General features: G+C 36.1%; 1 protein-coding gene across 1 annotated transcript in view; it reads right to left on the reverse strand.

The window, feature by feature from the left end:
- LOC143237739 (uncharacterized) overlaps positions 1–20,562 on the reverse strand; it is an 87,662-nt gene that overhangs the window by 1,085 nt on the left and 66,015 nt on the right. Inside the window, exons 6-9 of the mRNA XM_076477288.1 lie at positions 18,492–18,659; positions 11,735–15,304; positions 10,203–10,423; positions 3,979–4,114 (exon numbers count right to left, since the gene is read on the reverse strand). Coding sequence (XP_076333403.1) covers positions 3,979–4,114; positions 10,203–10,423; positions 11,735–15,304; positions 18,492–18,659 — 4,095 coding nt within the window. The remainder of the gene's footprint in view (positions 1–3,978; positions 4,115–10,202; positions 10,424–11,734; positions 15,305–18,491; positions 18,660–20,562) is intronic.

A 20,562-nucleotide genomic window follows, 5' to 3' on the forward strand; every position in this document is an offset into this window, starting at 1 on the left:
ACAGTCAATTTATTATAAAATGAATACTGTGTATTAACGACAATTAATTTGTTATTAAATAAATACAGTGTGTCAGCAACAGTCAGTTTGTTATGAAATAAATACAATGTGTGAATAAGGGTTAATATATTACTAAATAAATATAATGTGCTAACAACAGTCAATTTATTACTAAATATACACAATGTATTAGCAGCAACCTTTTTATTATTATTAAATAAATACAGTGTGTTTACAACATTTAATATATTGTTAAATAAAAACAGTGTGTTAGAAACAGTTAATTTATAATTAATTAACTTGCACTATGTTGCAATTAACGTTATTATTATACTTTATAGTTTTTATCAATAGTAACTGTAAGAATTATTTTCCAACGTATTGTCAACGTAAATACAATTGCTCTTGTACAATATCAAACGTTATCCTATTGAACATAATTTACAATAAAGATTACCCAATTTAACATAATTTATAAAAAGGGTATCCTACATCCAACCGTATCTTAAATAAATATTGTTCCGAGAAGCTTATTCGATTGTAGAAAACCTAAATAATATGAATGTTACGTTAAACCTTCACAATGTTTTGTTAAATACTATTTATATATACACGTATTATTCTTCAGTCGTTACCTTCTATTAATTACTTAAAGTGTTCTGTTTTCAGTGTCCTTTCACCGCTTCCTGTTTTATACCTGTTCCTATCTCTCCCTTTGTCTGGTTGGTCTTTTTCTCATCCTATTAATTGTTGTCTTCTATTCTTATCTGCCCTGCTCAGCCCAACGTTTTTTTTTCGTTACCCTGTTTAGCTTTCATTTTCTCCCTGATTATCTTATTTCTTTTCTCACCCAATCTCGTGATTCCTAAAATATCTCTTTCTATATCTATCTGAGCTATTGGTAACATTATCTTCATTTTCTTGTCAACCTCGAGATTCCACACACGTGCATCATTGCTGGTATCGCGCTTTAGTTCAACACTTACCTGCGTAGACACTTGAAATTTTCTTGTCACGTATCCTATGATCCAGTTTTTGGAAAACTGGCAGACTAATGTCTATGTGCGTGTTTTTTAATTATTCGTCCTAATATCCATCCAAATTCATATCTTGACGCAAGTATAATACCTATCAGCTATTTTGATCTATTTTCAATTTACGATCGTCGTTTCTTTCTCGCAATATTTATCAAACGTTAATTTAGTTTTTGTCATAGTCATTATCATTCTAAGCTTTCCAAAGGAATGGAAGGTAATGACACAGGGGCTTTAAAAGCCATGTGTTCTTATTTCGCAGTTTAACCAGTTTCGTGCCTCTTCTAACTTCACTAAGCCTAGTTATGCCCCTTTTCTGCCTCATAACTAATTCCATCTGCAATATTTTAATTGTATCTTTAGACCTTCTTACATTATATATTAATAATTGCAGTGGCCGATTACGTGTACTCGCACTATTGTTAGAAAACAACAAAAATATTTCAGGAAATATAAAAAAAAAATCAGTTCCCATCTAAAGTAAAACAGATAGATGTAGTAATGACAAGGGATCCCATAAAACTAACTGATCCATCCAAATATAATACTGACTGACATGGGCTTATATGGCATCAAACTTTACCCGCTAAACTAACTAATCCATCCAGAAATATTACCGGCTGACAAGATTTTATATGGTAAAAACTTTGCTCATCAAACTAAGTGATCCATCCAGAAATAATACTCACTGTCACGGTTTTATATGACGACGCACCCAACTTGACCAGTCTATTCAGACATATACAGACCAGCATGCATGTCAGTCCAGGCGTTCTTGGAGGCCTTGGGCAGAATGCCATATTCGTGCCCTTATAGCGAGACTTATATATATATGAAAGGCTTATTGATGATGCCTACACTTCTAGGCGAATGTAACGTGTATCAGCCATGCAACCCCAAGATAGCCAATTTTGATACTATAAAAGTCGAAACCTGTCAATACCACTCTTTGGGGCCTGTCAGTTAACAATTCGTATCAAACCCCATGTGAGTTAGTTAAGACACATTAATAATTCACGAAACCACAAATTTTTATTCCCTCATTGAAAAAATGAGTGAAAGACAAAAATTACAAAAAAAGTCAATATAGCTGTTTGAAATCACTAAAATAAGCCTCTTTGTACCAAATCCCATGTAAATCAGCCGAAAGACGTTGGAATAATTCTTATAAATCTATTTTTTCTGTGGTATTTTGATCCCTCTACAGTTATTAAAAATTGAAAGGTCCAACACTTTTTGGTTTGGTTTGTTTTGAATTTCGCGCAAAGATGCACAAGGGCTATCTGCGCTAGCCCTCTCTAATTTAGCAATGTAAGACTAAAGGGAAGAGAGCTAATCATCACCACCCAGCGCCAACTATTGGGCTACTCTTTTACTAACGAATAGTGGGATTGAGCGTCACATTATAATGCCCCCACGGCTAAAATGGCGAACATGTTTGGTATGATGGGGATTCGAACCCGCGACCCTCCAATTACGAGTCGAGTGCCTTAATCACCTGACCATGCCGAGCCCCAACTTTTTTGTTTGTCAGTGTTACCTGTAGAAAAATATCATAGTATCAAATTCTAAGTAGATTGGTAGAAACAAGGATAGCGGTTGACCCAAACACCTCTAAAATTATAGGTTTATTCAACCTTTTGATCCCTCCTAAAAATGACCAATAATAGGCAATCCCATATGTTGTATGTATGAGACTCGTGTAATAGTTATCTTCTTTGTCTTAGATCCCATGTAAACTAGCCTAAATACGGGGAATTATTTCGTCAAAAAATCCCCCCAAATTATGTATTTTTGTGTACCTCAGAATGAGCAAATTAAACGTTTTTAGATCTCAATGTGTCGGATGCTTGAAAATGACTATTTGCGCCAATTTTATCTTGGTTGTTGTAAATGGCCGCACAGTAGCCCAAACCATTTTTGGTAATATTTAACCTTTGACTCCATATATTCCTTAAAAATCTTTAACAAAAAAAAAACAACGAAAGTTAGATTCTGGCGTGTTGAACCAAGGTTTAACCATCCTGTGTTTCAAGCCAATTTGTTAAGATATGAAGGAATGGCGGACGATAGCAAATTGTTTGTAAGAAGAACATGAAAGAAAGAACGACAAATAAAACAAATAGTTCGTCTCTTTGTGAAGACCCAGATATAAGAATTTATTAAAATATCAGAAAAATTACAGCACATATATTTGAAACAGCTACTCTTTCCACACACATGACTATTGTTTTATTTTTTCATCTTAAAATCCGTCCTTTTATTCGGAGCCCGGCATAGCCAGGTGATTAAGGCACTCTACTCGTACTCTGAGGTTTGCGGGTTCGAATCCCCGTCACACTAAACATGCTCACCCTCTTATCCGTGGGGGCGTTATAATGTGACGGTCAATTCTACTATTCGTTGGTAAAAGAGTAGGCCAAAAGTTAGCGGTGGGTGGTGATGACTAGCTGCCTTCGCTCTACTCTTAGACTACTAAATTAGGGACGGCTAGCGCAGATAGCCCTCGTGTAGCTTTGCGCGAAATTCAAACCAAACCTTTTATTCGAATCGTTTTCGCGACGTATAAATTATTCTTCGTCACATTGATAGGTGATAAACTGGAAACTAAATAAAAGGTGATAAACGGAAACTAATGAAATAATGACATTAAATATACCGAATGTGTAAGCTTGTAAAATTACGTTTAAAGCACTCATTATAAATATCACTTCGTAATAAACTGACTGCCACTCTTCCCTAACACTCTATCCGAATACGGTTATTTCTGTACATCTGTTTCTGGACTTATTTAATTAAGTACCAATCCACCTCTTTTAAAGGTGGAGTAGTCCTCACGAAAGGTAGAAAAGAGAACTGAGCTTTGGGAACCTTAAAACAGAAGTAAGTCAAGCATCGTTAGGCACGAAAGAAAAATATGAAGTGAATATTGTGGTTTACTTACTTGTGCCTTCGAGGCATCTTTACTTTGATCGACGTCCCTTTTACGAGAATCTTCTAACGTTGGAACACCTCTTCCCACGTCAGCTTGCTGATTCCTTCTCATGCTGCTTAGTTGAGCCTCCTTCTCCTTGAGAGACCTGGTTAAAGAGAACATGGCGTCATTCTGTTTAAAAAAGTTGTTCAACAACAACTCAAGTGGAAAACAAACATCTCAGCTTGGTATTAAAATTCCAAAGAGTTCCATTTCAACCTAAGTACAAACTCAAAACTAAACAAGTAGCTTCTTTTTTAGTAGAGTTTTCAAATCAATATTTCTCTGTACCTAATATTTCCTTAAACCTCACACTGTTCATTATGTAGATTAACTTATCCTAACTTTAATACTTCTCTGTACCTATTATTTACTTAAACCTCACACTGTTCATTATGTAGACTAACTTTAATACTTCTCTGTAACTATTATTTCCATAAATCTCACACTGTTCATTATGTAGACTAACTTTAATACTTCTCTGTAACTATTATTTCCATAAATCTCACACTGTTCATTACGTAGGCTAACTTATTCTAACTTTAATACTTCTCTGTACCTATTATTTCCATAAATCTCACACTGTTCATTACGTAGGCTAACTTATTCTAACTTTAATACTTCTCTGTACCTATTATTTCCATAAATCTCACACTGTTCATTACGTAGGCTAACTTATTCTAACTTTAATACTTCTCTGTACCTATTATTTCCTTAAATCTCACACTGTTCATTATGTAGGCTAACGTATCCTTTCTTTAATACTTCTCTGTACATATTATTTACTTTTTTCTCAAGGATGTAGGCAAAGTTATTTTAACTTCTAATTAACAAGCATTTCTAAGTTCGTCAAAGATCAAAAATTGGAAAAAATTAAGGAGAGATATCAGAATTATGAAACTTTTTTCTTCCTGAATCAGTTTTATTTAAATGGACAGCAGTGACACAAATTTATACAAAAATCAAAAGTTGGCTGACTTCCGATCCAATTAATTCATGTACATACATCAGAAATGTCAACAGGCATTATGCATACACACCAGTAGCTAAAACAAGTATCTTTAAGCAGCAACACTGGGTATTATGTGTAAATATTATTATTATTAGGTAATGCAAAACTACTTCAGAATTGTAAGGTGTATATGTGTACATCAGTAGATAAAACAAGAGTGCTTCAAAAATGTTAATAAGCATTGAAACACTTTTTGAAGAGATTCAAAATTTTCCTTGTTTCCAAAGTTTTCGTTCTTTCTGGTTTTTGTAATCTTTACAAAAGGTTCCCAATATCTATCACTAAGCTTAAGTTTTATAAACCATACAAATTGTAACTTACGTTACGTTACAAGATATTGGGCAGGTTGATATGAGCTAGCTTAAACCAATGTTTCTACTTTCCATTATTATACATTGAACAGGTGTTTTGTAAGATTTATAAAAAAAAATTCTAATTTCTATCACTAAACTTAGGGCCTGTATGTATAAGCCCATGTAAGATTCGTGCTTTTCGTCACCAAACATAGGGCAAGTACGTATACGCCTACGAAAGATTTCTGTCTCATAACATTAGAAATTAGACTGGTTCTTATGAGAATAACACAAATGTCTTTCTTTTCCATCATAATAAATCAGGTCTGGGTTTTATATCTAAAATACCCACTAAAGATTCATATTCTTATCACTAAACATGGTTCACATTTTTAAAAGTCTCAATAAATAAGAATGTTTCACTTACTAATAAAACTAATATCAAAAATATGAAAGAAAAAATGTTTCAAAAATGTAATAAAAAAAAGCAAATTATCCGATAATATACTCTTCAAAAAAAGAAACGCAAAAGGCAAAATTTGAGACATATTGTTAACAAGTTTATTCCGGGTAGTTCTGTATGACATGTGTGAAACTTTGCACATTCATTGCTGAACATCCAAAGTCTGCAAAGGCGAAGTCCACGCTCACTAGTTGAAGTTTAACGCCACTCAACGTCAATAACGAGTATGCCCCCCGTGAGTATCAATAACTGCTTGGCATCTCCTGCCCATGGAAACGATGAGGTGACAAATCATATCGTGTGGAATGGCTGTCCACTTAGCCTGCAAAGCTGCTGCAAGCTGAGGTAGAGTCTGCGGTTGAGGTTGTCGCCGTCGCAGACGTCGGTCCAACTCGTCCCAAAGATGTTCGATGGGGTTTAAATCTGGTGACCTGGAGGGCCAGGGAAGAACGTTGATGTTGTGGTGTCTCAAGAAGACAGTGGTTAGTCGGGCTGTGTGAGGACTGGCGTTGTCATGTTGAAAAACGTCGTTGACGTTCACCATGATGGGTTGCACATGGGGCCTAAGAATCTCGTCGACGGTTGCGTACGGTCTGATCGGAAATCCAACGCAGCCCTGGTATGGTTGAGGCAGTATACGTCGCAGTGGTGGTCCTATCCCGAAGGTGACGTAACCTGATGTAGCGATCTTGTGCGGGAGTGGTCACACGAGGTCTGCCAGATCCATGACGGTCACAAGTTGATCCATGTTGTTGGTGACGATTCCATAGCTTTGTGATGGTGCTTGGGAGGACATTCACAGCTCTGGCAACATCTGATCGAGATTTGCCTACTTCCAAGCGACCAATGGCGTTGTTGCGTTGTGCTTCAGTCAGTCTTGGTGTAACTGTATTGCGTGTCGGTGGCTTAGCACTGAGCTATGGAAACCGAGAACCCGTCACTTTTATCGGGATTTTGCACATGTTGCACTTGCAGAACATGCAGATCTCTCAAGCAAATTTATTGGACACGAATGCGTTTTGGCGAAAAATGCGATGTTTTCCTCCGTTTTCAAAGTGCACAACTTTTATTGTCATTTTGGTCTGATAATCAGTGCCTTAACACGTGTAACGTCACATACTTTGAGCTTGTAACGTTATTACATATATTTCTCTTTAAAATAACAAAAATATCCCTTTTGCGTTCCTTTTTTTGAACAGTATATTTACATAATGGTTTAAAAATAATGCTATGTTTAGCTACTCTTAGGTGTGTAAGTATTTTACCTTAAATAATGTTTTTCTAAAGTAAATATTTATTTCTTTACTTTTTTGTTCACATGTAAAGTTCCACAATGGATTATCCACATTGTGTCAACCACAAGGTTAGAGCACCGAATTTTGCCGTTATCAGCCTTCAAACTTAATTCTAACCCACAAATGGTAGGTTTCTTACCGTGTCATCGTATGTGGAAAGTCAAGATAAAAAAACATGTTTTGAGATTAATTACAGTTATCCAAATGTAAGTTTGTTTTAATTAATATAAACCCAATTTTAAAATCAGTAACTGGCGTGTTACTGTTTCGGCATAAAGTTTAATTCCACAGCAACAATGCTATTGTTTGTTTATTTTGAATTTCGTGCAAAGCTACTCGAGGGCTATCTGTGCTAGCCCTTCCTAATTTAGCAGCGTAAGACTAGAGGTAAGGCAGCTAGTCATCATCACCCACGGCCAACTCTTGGGCTTCTCTTTTACCAACGAATAGTGGGATTGACCATCACATATAACGCCCCACGGCTAAGAGGGCAAGCATGTTTGGTGCGAGCGGGATTAGAAACCACGATCCTCGGATTACAAGTCGAGTGCTTTAACCACCTGGCAACAATGCCATTTTCAAATCGAATTTTGACATTTAATACAAAAATATTCAGTACTTTAAATCTATACTGCTAGGATTTCCTAGAAAACTTCACATTTGTAAGAACTTATGTTTATGAACGTATTGTATGCTTGTTATATACCTACTCTTCTTGAACAAAGTCACACTGAACTAACTGCAGTGTTCACCGAAGAGAATCGAACCATAGCATGTAAGTCCATAAACTTACGACTGATCAATTGGGAAAACTAAAATTGGTAAAATAAAATTATTGTATCACTTTTGTTCAAGTATTTTAATGTAGATTGTTTATACAGTTTCAAAAATGCCTGTTAACTAATTTAGTTCTGTATAGTTGCGTTTTGGATTTTGTTTGTCGTTTCTTACAAAGGCACAAGTGCAACGTTTTTGTCAAAGTAGCTACCGTTATTAAAGGTTAAGGCCATACTGTAATTTGGTTGTATTGGGGAAACCCAAATCACGCGTGTAAATTTTCTTACAATCTTTAAAAAAAATACTCACAAACCGATAATGTTTATATAAAGTAATAACAGTGAGTTGTAACATTTGTTATACGTAATTACAAGCATCCAGAAAAGATGTACATAAGTTTAGTATTTACCATACAGTCAAACAATGAAATAAAAGATATAAATAAACATGTACACAAGTTTATTATTTACCATACAGTCAAACAATGAAATATAAGATATAAATAAACATGTACACAAGTTTATTATTTACCATACAGTCAAACAATGAAATAAAAGACATAAATAAAACATGTACACAAGTTTAGTATTTACCATACAGTCAAATAATAAAATAAAAGACAAATAAAACATGTACACAAGTTTAGTATTTACCATACAGTCAAATAATGAAATAAAAGATATAAATAAACATGTACACAAGTTTATTATTTACCATACAGTCAAACAATGAAATAAAACACATAAATAAAACATGTACACAAGATTAGTATTTACCATACAGTCAAACAATGAAATAAAAGACATAAATAAAACATGTACACAAGTTTATTATTTACCATACAGTCAAACAATGAAATAAAAGACATAAATAAAACATGTACACAAGTTTAGTATTTACCATACAGTCAAATAATAAAATAAAAGACAAATAAAACATGTACACAAGTTTATTATTTACCATACAGTCAAACAATGAAATAAAAGATATAAATAAAACATGTACACAAGTTTATTATTTACCATACAGTCAAACAATGAAATAAAAGATATAAATAAACATGTACACAAGTTTATTATTTACCATACAGTCACACAATGAAATAAAAGACATAACTAAAACATGTACACAAGTTTAGTATTTACCATACAGTCAAACAATGAAATAAATGACATAAAGAAAACATGTACACAAGTTTAGTATTTACCATACAGTCAAACAATGAAATAAATGATATAAAAAAAACAAGTACCCAAGTTTAGTATTTACCATACAGTCAAACAATGAAATAAAAGACAAGTATAAATCCACATGTACATAAATAAAACATGTACACAAGTTTAGTATTCACCATACAGTCAAATAATGAAATGAAAGACATAAATAAAACATGTACAGAAGTTTAAATTTTCCAGATGTTTTTACTGATGTATCGATAAACATTTAGAAAGCATGTACTCGAGTTTAATATCTTCTGACAGTTAGTCCAGAGATGTAACTATAAGTATTTAGAAAATGTATGAATAACTTTAATCTCTCTAGACTTGTATTAATGTAATGAAGAATGCAGGTAGCAGCTTAACTTAGTTTGAACTGTTGAAGTCCATTTTGTACTTTATGAAAGCTTTTGGAATTTGTTGTTATAGCTACAAACAGAAAAGAATCTGTTACTAAATACAAAAAAAGTAAACATAAATGCTGTGTATGCGAAGGAAACAAAACAAATGCACTACTTTAGACTATAATTAGTTCTGAGAGCAGGTTAGTAAGATGTCTTCATCGGTAAATCCAAAGGAAGAAGAGAACTTGGTTGACAGACACTCAATAACACTGGAAAATGGACTGGAAAAGAAAAGTTTGAAAAAGGCACCAGACACTAAGGAATAGAGAACAATGGAAGCTCTAAATCCTTGACTCTCAGGACTCAACACGTGGCTGACACAAATTTATAAAATAAGCTTCCGTAGATATGGGAATCTGACATACATATATACAAGTGCTTTATCTTTGTACCTGGTCCAACTTGATTAGTTCTGTCACTGAATCAAAAAACTATCGATGGTGCGCTATACAAAACAAACGATAATCGAAACTTCACGTGTGCAATTTCTTGTATGATATATAAAATGTGGTATATATATGTATATATATATCCGATTTGATGCTTTGCACTGTGCAAATTAGACGTTTTTTTTGCGAGATTTTCTAATAGGACAGGCGTTTGATAATTAAGTAAAAATCGAGCAGTTATTAGTTGCATGGTGTTACTTCTTTGTGCGGTTTTTATATTCCAATTTTTCTTGATATTGAAAACAATAATATTTAAGAAACGTTGAGTTATATATTCAACTTACTCTTGCAATTCCTTGAGTTGTTGGTTGAGAGCAAAGTTTTCTTCTTCTGTGGAAGTCATGATCTGCAATAACCGTTCTAGTTCGGACACTGACCGCTTGGACTCCTCCTTCGCTTTGGCTAGTTCCTTCTGACAGTCGGTTCTTTCTTTCTCAATCTCGGAGATTTTCTGTCGCAGCTCAGCCACTTTTTTGGCGAACGCTTCATTCTGATCCATTGCTACCTATATAAAAGAAACTTAAGACACCATGATAGGAAATAAGGTATTTTGAAAATCATTTTATAACGAGTTATAAGACTAAATGCCTTTAGAAAAAAATACTCTTTTATAACGTACGACTTCCCGAAGAAAAGAAAAACAAAAACATCATTCTATGGATTACTTCTGTTTCTACTGATACTATATTGCAGAGAGAGTAAACATTTAAAATAACAAATGTTTTCCTAATGTGTGATATTTATTTTGTTAGTGCTCCCCCCTGGTGCGATAATTAAAACTTGAACTGTAAATCCTCAAGTTTAGTCTGTCTACTTATATTCAATACTTCCCAACTTAAAATGAATCTGGACAAAAAGGCTATTGTTTTTACTAAATTAGCTGACACTATTTTCAATGTCATCTGTACGTGTGGAGTATAAATCCAAGTGAAATTCTGATATGAGTTATGTCGGAGTAACACATGCTGTGTGACCTTACACAAAGTTGAAGTGTAAAATAACACATGCTGTGTGACCTTACACAAAGTTGAAGTGTAAAATAACACATACTATGTGACCTTACACAAAGTTGAAGTGTAAAATAACACATACTGTGTGACCTTACACAAAGTTGAAGTGTAAAATAACACATGCTGTGTAACCTTACACAAAGTTGAAGTGTAAAATAACACATACTGTGTGACCTTACACAAAGTTGAAGTGTAAAATAACACATACTGTGTAACTTTACACAAAGTTGAAGTGTAAAATAACACATACTGTGTGACCTTACACAAATTTGATTAGTAAACCAACACACACGTGCTTTATAAATTTCAACAAAGTTCAGATGTGAAGTAACAGACATATACAGTATAACCTTAAAGAAACCTCAGGTGTACATCACTTCAAAGTGATGTAAAACTTTACACAAATCTCGTGACTTTTACATTTTATTGTATAGTTACACAGTTTTTTCATAACGTACACACAGCACAAGACAGTGATTTGTTTGTCACCACTTGGGTTTTGTCATCGTTATTTTCAATCGTTATCCTAATAATATCTCCAAAACAGAGAGGTTCAGTCATTCTTAAATCACATTTATTAAATCAAATAACTATAAGAGAGTTAAGCCTATTCTAAGAACAAGTCCAATTGTTATTAACATATAAATGTTAAGAATCATAAAATAATGTTCTTGTAAGGATCTTTGATCACAGTTAAACTAGGCAACACTTTGAGGTTTCTTTGAAATCTAACCCTACACAAATTGTTGTCGCCAAACCAACAAAAGATTGTGAATAACAGATAAAGTAAAGCATAACTAACTGACCTCTTTTTGTTCCAATTCGTGTATCAATTTTTCTAACTGTTGTTGTAAACGGTCTCGCTCTATTGCGATGTTTTGGGCTCTCTCTTCTGCTTGTGCAAGTTCTATTTTATATTTCTGAGACTCATTACGCATCTTTTCAGTTTCCATTTTCTGATGTTCTAGATTTAACTGTAGTTGTTCGATTTTTTTTTCATATTCTTCACTCTCCCAATGGCTATCATCGACATGACTCAGTTGGTCTCGGTATCTCAGAATTTCTTGGTTAAGTTCCTGAATCTCGATCTTCTGATTCTCAATTTCCCGATGAAGATTTTCAGCCTCTCCTTGATCTCTTACTTCCATCTGAAACCTACCAACAAACATCTCTTTTTCTAGTTCTTGTTTCTCCTCTTTTGTCTTTTCTAGCTCATTTCTAGCGCCTTCCATCTGCCTCTCGTAATCAGCAATGGCTTCCATTGCCCATTCTAGCTTCTGCCGTAATTCTTGGTTGTCTACTTCTGTATTCTGTAGTTGGTACTCCATTTTCTCTGCTTGTTTCTGCAGCCATTGTATTTCTTGTCTTGATTTGTCAAGTTCTTCTGTGCACATTTCTTCTGCTCTCTCCACTGTTGACTTGGTGTTTTGAATCTGCTGTTGGTATTCCAATACATCCTGCTTCAGCTTTTCTCTTTCTTCTACAACATGGTAAAATTCCTCTTGAGACTTTTCTAACTCATCCTTCAATTGCTGAATTTCGCCTTTCAATCTATCGGTCTCCTCTTTTGAAACATCTTGATTCTGATTATAGCAGGAAATATATTTCTCAGCTTCGTCTAAGTCCTGCTCTAGCCTTTCCATCTGTATCCGTAGTTGGTTATTTTCTGCAAGGGTTTGTTGAAGTTCAGTTCGTGATTTATTCAATTCTTGTTTCAATTTCTCTATTTCTCCGGAGGTAGTGTCACTGTCGTACCTGTTCTGTTCTTGGCTCGTATGAAACGCCTCCAGTTTGGAATGAGCTAGGCCTAAAGACGTCTCCAGCTCATCAACTCGTTCTTGAAGTAAGTTCCTTTCCCTCTTTAATTTCTCCATTTCTGCTTCTTTCCGTTCCAGTTTGTCTTTAATTTTCTCTGCTTCAATTGTTAATCTCTCAAAATCAATTTTCTGTCTTCCTTCATAGGACGAAACTCTATGAATTTTAGACTGACCTGCTTCTAGTTCATACTGTAGATTTTCAATTTCTCTTTGTTGTCGTTGTTTTGTTTCTTGAAGTTGTTTGATGTCGTGCAAGGCTCTTTCATATTTATCTTTAATTTTTTCGACCTCGATGTGCATCACCTCAATCTCTTCGGTATGTTTGTACGTTTTGGTTTGTGATACAAACTTACCATTACTTTGCTTTTGTTCATATTCCTCCTTTTTTTTTAACTCCAAGCACAAACTTTCCTTTTCCTCATTAGCTTTTTCTAAATCTGCTAATATTTTCTCATATTTGTCTTTTATTTTCTCCAAATCAATACATAACCTCTCCACCTCTGACTGGGACTTATCCTGCATGGACTGATATTTAGTGAGCTGGGACTGATACCTCTCTAATTCTAATTGGATATTTTCTTTGTCTGTCTGGATTCGATCCTTCTCGTTTTGTGTTCTTCTCAACTCCACTTGACATCTGTCCAATTTTTCATACACTTTTTCCAACTCGACGTGCATTCTAGCGACCTCTTCCTGAGTTTTTTCGTGACTAGTTTGTGTTTTACCAACTTGTGTTTGTACACGATCCAGTTCTATAGACATGCGATCCACTTCAGTTTGCAGCTTATCTCGCTCTGATTGGATTCGCCTTAGTTCCACTTGAGATTTCTCGTATCTGTCTCGAATGACCTCCAAATCCATCTGGCATCTCTCAAGCTCATTTCTCATCTTTTCCTCCGATTCCTTTGTCTTTGAAAGCTGCGAGCTAGTTCGTGTATACATCTCTTCTAGCCCTTCGAACTCATCTTGAGCTTTTTTCAAATCTTCTTTTGTTTTGTTCATAACAACCACGGCCTTTTCTAGTTCTATGTTTAGTCTATCTACTTCGGCTTGTGTTTGATGATACTTAGATTGGATTTTGAACGTTTCTGATTGGCTCCTTTCCAACTTCCCTTGTAATTTCTCAGATTCAACTCTTGCCATTTCTTTATCTTCTTGTAGCTTCTGTAACTGCTGCTGTAGTTTGTCGTATTTCTCTTTTAGCACTTTGTTCTCTGTATGGGAGGTGTCATAGTCTGCTTGATATCGCTCCAGTTGGTTCTGAGACTTCTCAAATCTCTCTTTGATGACCTCATACTCCGCCTGAACATTTTCCCTATCTTTGTTAGACTTATTTAGCTGTGTTTGAAGCAGGTCTACTCTTTCCTGAAGCTTTTCGATCTCGTGGTAAGAGAGGTCCTTATCTCGTTGCAGTCGTTGTAACTGCGACTGTCCTCTTTCTTGCTTCTCCTTCAGCTTCTCAGTTTCCATCAGTGCCGCCTCTTTCTCCCGCTGGCATTTCTGAGTTTGACTCTGTAAGTGATAAACCTGCGACTGTAAGTTCTCCATTTCACACTGTGCTTGTTCCCTCTCAGTTTGGTGTCTGCGTATTTCACAGCTAGCCTTGTCTAGTTTTTCCTGTATCCTATCGCAGTCCAACTGAGCCTTGTCTAGAGCTGCCTGGGTTTTCTCGTGTTGTACTTGGGTCTTACCAAGAGAACTTTGAACTCTTTCGAGTTCGTTGCGAAGCTTCTCTGTCTCGGCTAGAGCCACATCACGTTCTGATTGGCTGCGAGCAACCAGTGATTGAACTCTGTCATACTCTTCTTGCAAGTTTTCTTTCTCTGCTTGAGCATTTTCTAACTTCGCCTTCAAGCGATACACTTCTCCTTGTGACCTCTCGACCTTCTCTTGAAGCTGTTCAACCTCTCCACGTGTTCGATCCTGTTCCGCCTGGTTCATTCGTAGCTCCGCCTGCGCCCGGCGTAAATCAGACTGGACCTTCTCTAGTTTTTCCTGTATCCGCTCCACTTCATCTGATTGATACAGGTTTGTCTTGCCGTAAGAATCTCTGGACTTACTCAACTCGGTTTTCAGCCATTCGTTCTGTTCCCTTAAGCGTTCGGCCTCCAGCGTGAGCCAAGAGCTTTCGCCTTTTCCCTTTTCCCATTCAATCTGGGACTTGTTCACTTCTGTCTGCACCTTCTCCAGCTCTGCCCTGGCTTGGCCGAGCTCCGATTGGGAGTTTTCCAACCTCACCTCAACACGGTCTTTCTCCGCAGCTGCTTTTTCGAGCTTTATCTGAAGCTTGTCCATCTCGCTCTCAAGAGCTCGCATTTTCATCTTGTATTCTGCTATTTCGTGCTCATGCAGCTCACGTTCTTCGTTCCGTTCTTGTTCAGCGCGATCACGTTGTTCTCGCAACTGTGCGTTTTGCTTCTCCTTATCACTAATGGCTTCCTCCAAACTGGACAAAGCTCCTTCCGAAGACGAGTGATGAGCCTGCATAGCTGTGAGCCGAGCTCTCGCCATGTCCACTTGATTGTCCTTCTCTCGTAGCAAGTCTTCAAGATTTTCAATCTAATTTGAAAATAAACAGACACATCGAACTCCGAACATTACGTCAAAGATTTCTTATAAACTTTGGAATTAGAATATTTTCATCCAGTGTTTGTTTTGTATTAGTATTTGGAAATGACTTATATTTAACATATAATTTTTTCCCTTCAAAAATATTCTTTTAAGTGTTGACGATATAACGGTACTCTTGTAACAATTATTAAATGAACTTTCCAAGTTGAATGCACTGCTATGTACCAAACACTAATGGGTAATTTTAGGAAATTTTGTTTGTAAGTGCAGATCTACACAGTGAGCTATTTGTGCTGTCCTCACCATGGTTATCGAAATCCCTTTTTTATCGTAATAAACCCACACTTACGTCTGAAGGGGAAAGGGTTAAGAGGTATTACATGTACTATTTATCATTTTGACGAACACGCACTTCGACCTTTATAAACTTTGGATCTAGTACGGTTTGGTGCTCAGGGTCATTGACTCGCAATCTGCAGATCGCAGGATCGAAACCAATCGTCGAACATGCTCGTTCTTTCAGTTGTTGGTGCGTTATAACGTTCGTTGAATCCCACTATTCGTTGGTAAAGAGAGCCCAAGAATCGATGGTGGGAGTTTTTGACTATCTAAATTCTCTCTAGTCAATCTCTAACGCAGATAGTTTGTTTGTTTCCTTGGACTTAAGCAAAAAGCTAGACAATGGGCTATCTGTGCTCTGCCCACCATGGGCATCGAAACCTGGTTTTTAGCGATGAGAGTCCGCAGACATACCGCTGTGCCACTGTGGGGCAACACAGATTGTTCTCTCGTAGTTTTGTGCAATAGACTCAAGAAGTAACCAATAAGTCCTGCACGTGGAACATTCAAAATTCTATTTTTTTAATTTTATTTTAAAATATTCTGATTATTGGCATTCTATAATCGGTTAAGATAATTTTCAAATTAGGTTTCATTAGGTTTTTCGGGATTTTATTTATTACTTATTTAAAGGATATGAGTACACACAGGTTATCATAGTCATATCTCGTAACTCAGCTCTATTCGTAAAACTCTATTATGTGCTATCTTAAACTTACATAATTCGCGTCATTGCCTTTTTCAGTTGCAATTATCAAGTTCCTCAGGGAGACAGCGGTAAGTTTAATTACCTACAGCGCTAAACTCCGAGGTTCAATTCCTTGTCGTGAACACAGCATGAAGTTTGTTTGCTTGTATTTTTAATTTCGCGCAAAGCTACACGAGGGCTCTCTGGAATAATTTACCTAATTTAACAGTGTAAGACAGCTTGTCATCACCACTCATCCCCAACTCTTGGCCTGCTCTTTTACCAACGAATAGTGAGATTGACCGTCACGTTATAACGTCTTCAAGGCTGAAAGGGCTAGCATGTTTGATGTAACGGGGATTCGAACTCGAGACCCTCAAATTGCGAGTCGGGTGCCTTACCCACCTGGCCATGCCAGGCCACACACAGCATGTAGGCCAATGTGGCTTTTCTCGAAACAAACAATAGTTCAAAGATTACGGTCAGTTATTGTCTTAGGCTAGCCTGCGGAATCTTTCAGATAACTGTTTAACTATAAGGTTAAACTTGGTTTTCGTAAGCAAATACATAAACGCTATTTCAGCTTGCGTGACACCTGTAGATGCATTGATATTAGCATATTATATAACTTAACTCCCACCACACCCAGTTGATTATATCATCGTATATTTCTTTGAACATATTAACCTTATGTTTCGCCACTGCTACAAGTCTTAAGTTTATTGATAAATAAATGATTGACACACGTTACATCGTTTTACATTGCATTTGAAGCAAGTTTCTCAGCGGTACTGCAGTGGGTGTGTTTACAGAGTTGGACCAAATAACGTAGAAAATAAAAACCCTTATATTTTATTAACGGTAATTTCATTATGTTAAAATTTATTTTGTCTATATATGAATATTATGTTATTGTTTGTTTCAAAAAAAGTAGTAAAAAGCAAGCCTTAAAAGGTTTGTTGGATCTCCAAAGAAGGAGAGTTGTGTGTGAATGTCTGGTGAGAAGAGAACCTCAAGTAATGAAAGTATCCCGGGGGACAGTGCCATGAATAATACTAGCAGGAATATTAAAAAATGAAACTACATGAGACTAAACATGACGGTAGTTTAAAAACTAAGTTCATGGGCAAGTATTAAGACTAGCAGTGAGAAAAATACCAAACACTACAGAGTCCAAGACTGTGCAAAAAACATTACATTAAGCCTACAACAACCACTATTGTCAAACATCTCGGAGATAGGTTAACGGAAACCTCTAATAACAGTAAAACATGATAACAATGAATCATACCAACAGTAAAACATGCTGACGGTAAGCATGTCAACAGTAAAACATGTCAAATCCAAGTCCAACGGCGTCAAGAACAAAAACCTGAGGAAAAATCAGCAGAAATATGATTTTATTATTTACATTTCCTGTCAAATGGATATATTAATGTGTGGCGAAAGCCAATGGAAGTTCACAACCTTGAATGTCTTTTTCCATTAATTGAACATGATAGAATATTTGATGAAATGGGCAACTTTAAACCCGAACTACTCATGGGCTATAATCTCACGAACACGTTAACTGGTAGCAAATGATTACGTAAACACTACTGACGAAGGCTCACCTTATGGTTTGGTTTGTTTTGAATTTCGCGCCAAGCTACACGAAGGCTCTCTGCACTAGTCGTTCCTAATTTAGTAGTGTAAGAGTAGAGGGAAGGCAGCTTGTCACCACCCTCCATCGCCAACTCCTGATCTACTCTTTTACCAACGAATAGTGGGATTTTCCGTCACATTATAACGTCCTCACGGCTGAAAGAGCGAGTCAAGCGCCTTAACCGGGCCCGAATTATATTGAAACGTTTTATTTGAATAACTGATTATTGCAAGAAGAAACGTAATCGCTTTGTTATTTGTTACTATAAATTTGAAAGCAAAACATAAAATTTGTTAATTCCTATTTGCACAAACAAATAAACAAACCCTAGCACATGTTTATGTGATAATTAACCCCACTTGGACAACTTTTGCTCAAATACCTCGAAATTGTGAAGAACTTCTTAATTCTCTGTCCAGTAAGTTTAATCTTCTGTTCCATTATTGTTGGATTGAAGATACCACTAATATACCTTTTCACGCTTCGCTGATTATAATACTGACCTTTCTCTGTAGAACATTAATCTTCCTATCTTTAATCTCCATATGATCTCTATGTTCTTGAACCTCTTGAGCTAGTCTGTTTTTCTCCTGTGTTGCTGTGGTAACCTGTTGAGTCTTCTTATCTATGCTAGTGTTCTTTTCTTCCAGCTTTTGTCTCATCTCTTCAACCTGAACACATATTGAATCATTAATGAAATACTACCGAAGTTTTGCTTACGAAGATTCAATAATAAACAAATCAAAGTCTATAGAACGATACTGCAGTAAGCCTAATCTCTAATTATGTTTGTAAATGATGTTGCGTTTAAACTTTAAAACAAAATTTAAACTATCAAATCTTCGGTTTTTTACGGTTAACTTATACATTTCAGAGATATTGAGATTTTTGTTTTATATAAAAATTGTTATTGATATATATATAAATATGGACATGAACTTCTTCAGACGACAACTGTTTCTTTCAAATGTCGGCCACATATTTTATTTCCCTTTGAATTGGAGGCGCTTGGACAGGGTAAAGGAAGGACATACCTCTGAAAGGCTCTAGATTTCTACGTGTTATATTTTGCTTCATATTTTGTTAGTGTTTTTACTTTTCACTTCGAATTTTAGTTTTACGCCAGTAGACAGAAGACCTTATTTGAATTGGCCCAAGACAGGAAATACCCCTTCGCTAAACAACGAGGCGACATGCCGGTCGGGGAGTCGGAGACCAGGGAAAGCGATGTAGCGTCTGAGACTGAGGGAGCAAGCCCGTCTGTTTCAGGGACGAAAAGTAAGTCTAGTGACTGTGGCCAAACAGATAATGATAATTTAAAATTAAAATCTTTAATGTTCATAGCCGAAAAAGAACTAAAAGCTAAGCTAACGCCGGTTAAAGAAAATACTGTAAGGACTCGAAAAAAACGAAAACTAGTAAAAGATATTATGATTTCAGCATGTGAAGACAATGTACCTAAGACTACGGTTATAGACTTTAATATGCCAAAACTAGCAGTACTAGCAACCCAAACCCCACCCTGGATATTCAAAACAAACATGTTCAGACAAAGACGAAGTTCTTTCTGACGACGAAGGCTTCACACTTGTGCAGACTCGAAGTCAGAAAAAACAAATTAAACAAAAAGCAACCACCACAGACACACATACACAACTCGCCCCAAAATCACCTAAGCACGCAGTTATAATCCAAGGAGTTCCTGGTAGTTACAACCAACCACAATTGGCCAAAGAAATATACAGGTGGAAACCTAATACAAAGATTACTAATATTAAGCGTCTGCCCAGAGGCGGTGTTCTGGTTCAAGGACAGGAACCCGCTGACTTAAACAGTCTACTAAAAGCTTGGCCTGCAGACGCATTCAAAACAGGAAGCATTACAATACACCTACCAGGAACTAAACCAACACCGAAATCTTTTGTGATACGAGGTGTACATAATTCAATAGACATAGAAGACGTTAAGGAAGAGTTAAGTATACAAAACATAAAACACATTTCAGTTGAGCGTATAATTTCAAATATTACTAAAAGACCCACAAACCTAATCAAAGTAGTCACAGACAACAGCCAGGATATTACACAATTCATTAATAATGGTATCACTATGTGGTATCATAAGTACACAGTAGAACAAACAAAAACACCAGCAGTGGTTGTCACACAGTGCTACCAATGCCAAAGGTTTGACATGTAGCAGCAGCATGCCAAGCAAATGCGCGTTGTGTGGGCTGTGGGAGAATCACCACATTACACAGTGTACAAAACAGAACCCCAAACCCAAATGCTGCAATTGTGGGAAGAACACACGGCAAATTATAAAGGTTGCCAGAAATATAAATCCATAAAGACACACTTATACGAAATTAAAATCCCAACATGAACAAGCCGCCACCACCACGAACAATTAAGGAACCCACACCTACCACTCCAGCACCACAAAGTACAACTACACAGACAAACACATACGCTGCAGTGGTTAAAAATTCATCATCCCGACATGAAAACCATTACCAAGTGAAGAGGAAATACCAAAACCACCTCAAAATACACAACCAACAACAATTGAAAC

Source organism: Tachypleus tridentatus, chromosome 13 (genome assembly GCF_004210375.1).
Source record: "Tachypleus tridentatus isolate NWPU-2018 chromosome 13, ASM421037v1, whole genome shotgun sequence".
Classification (NCBI taxonomy): domain Eukaryota; kingdom Metazoa; phylum Arthropoda; class Merostomata; order Xiphosura; family Limulidae; genus Tachypleus; species Tachypleus tridentatus.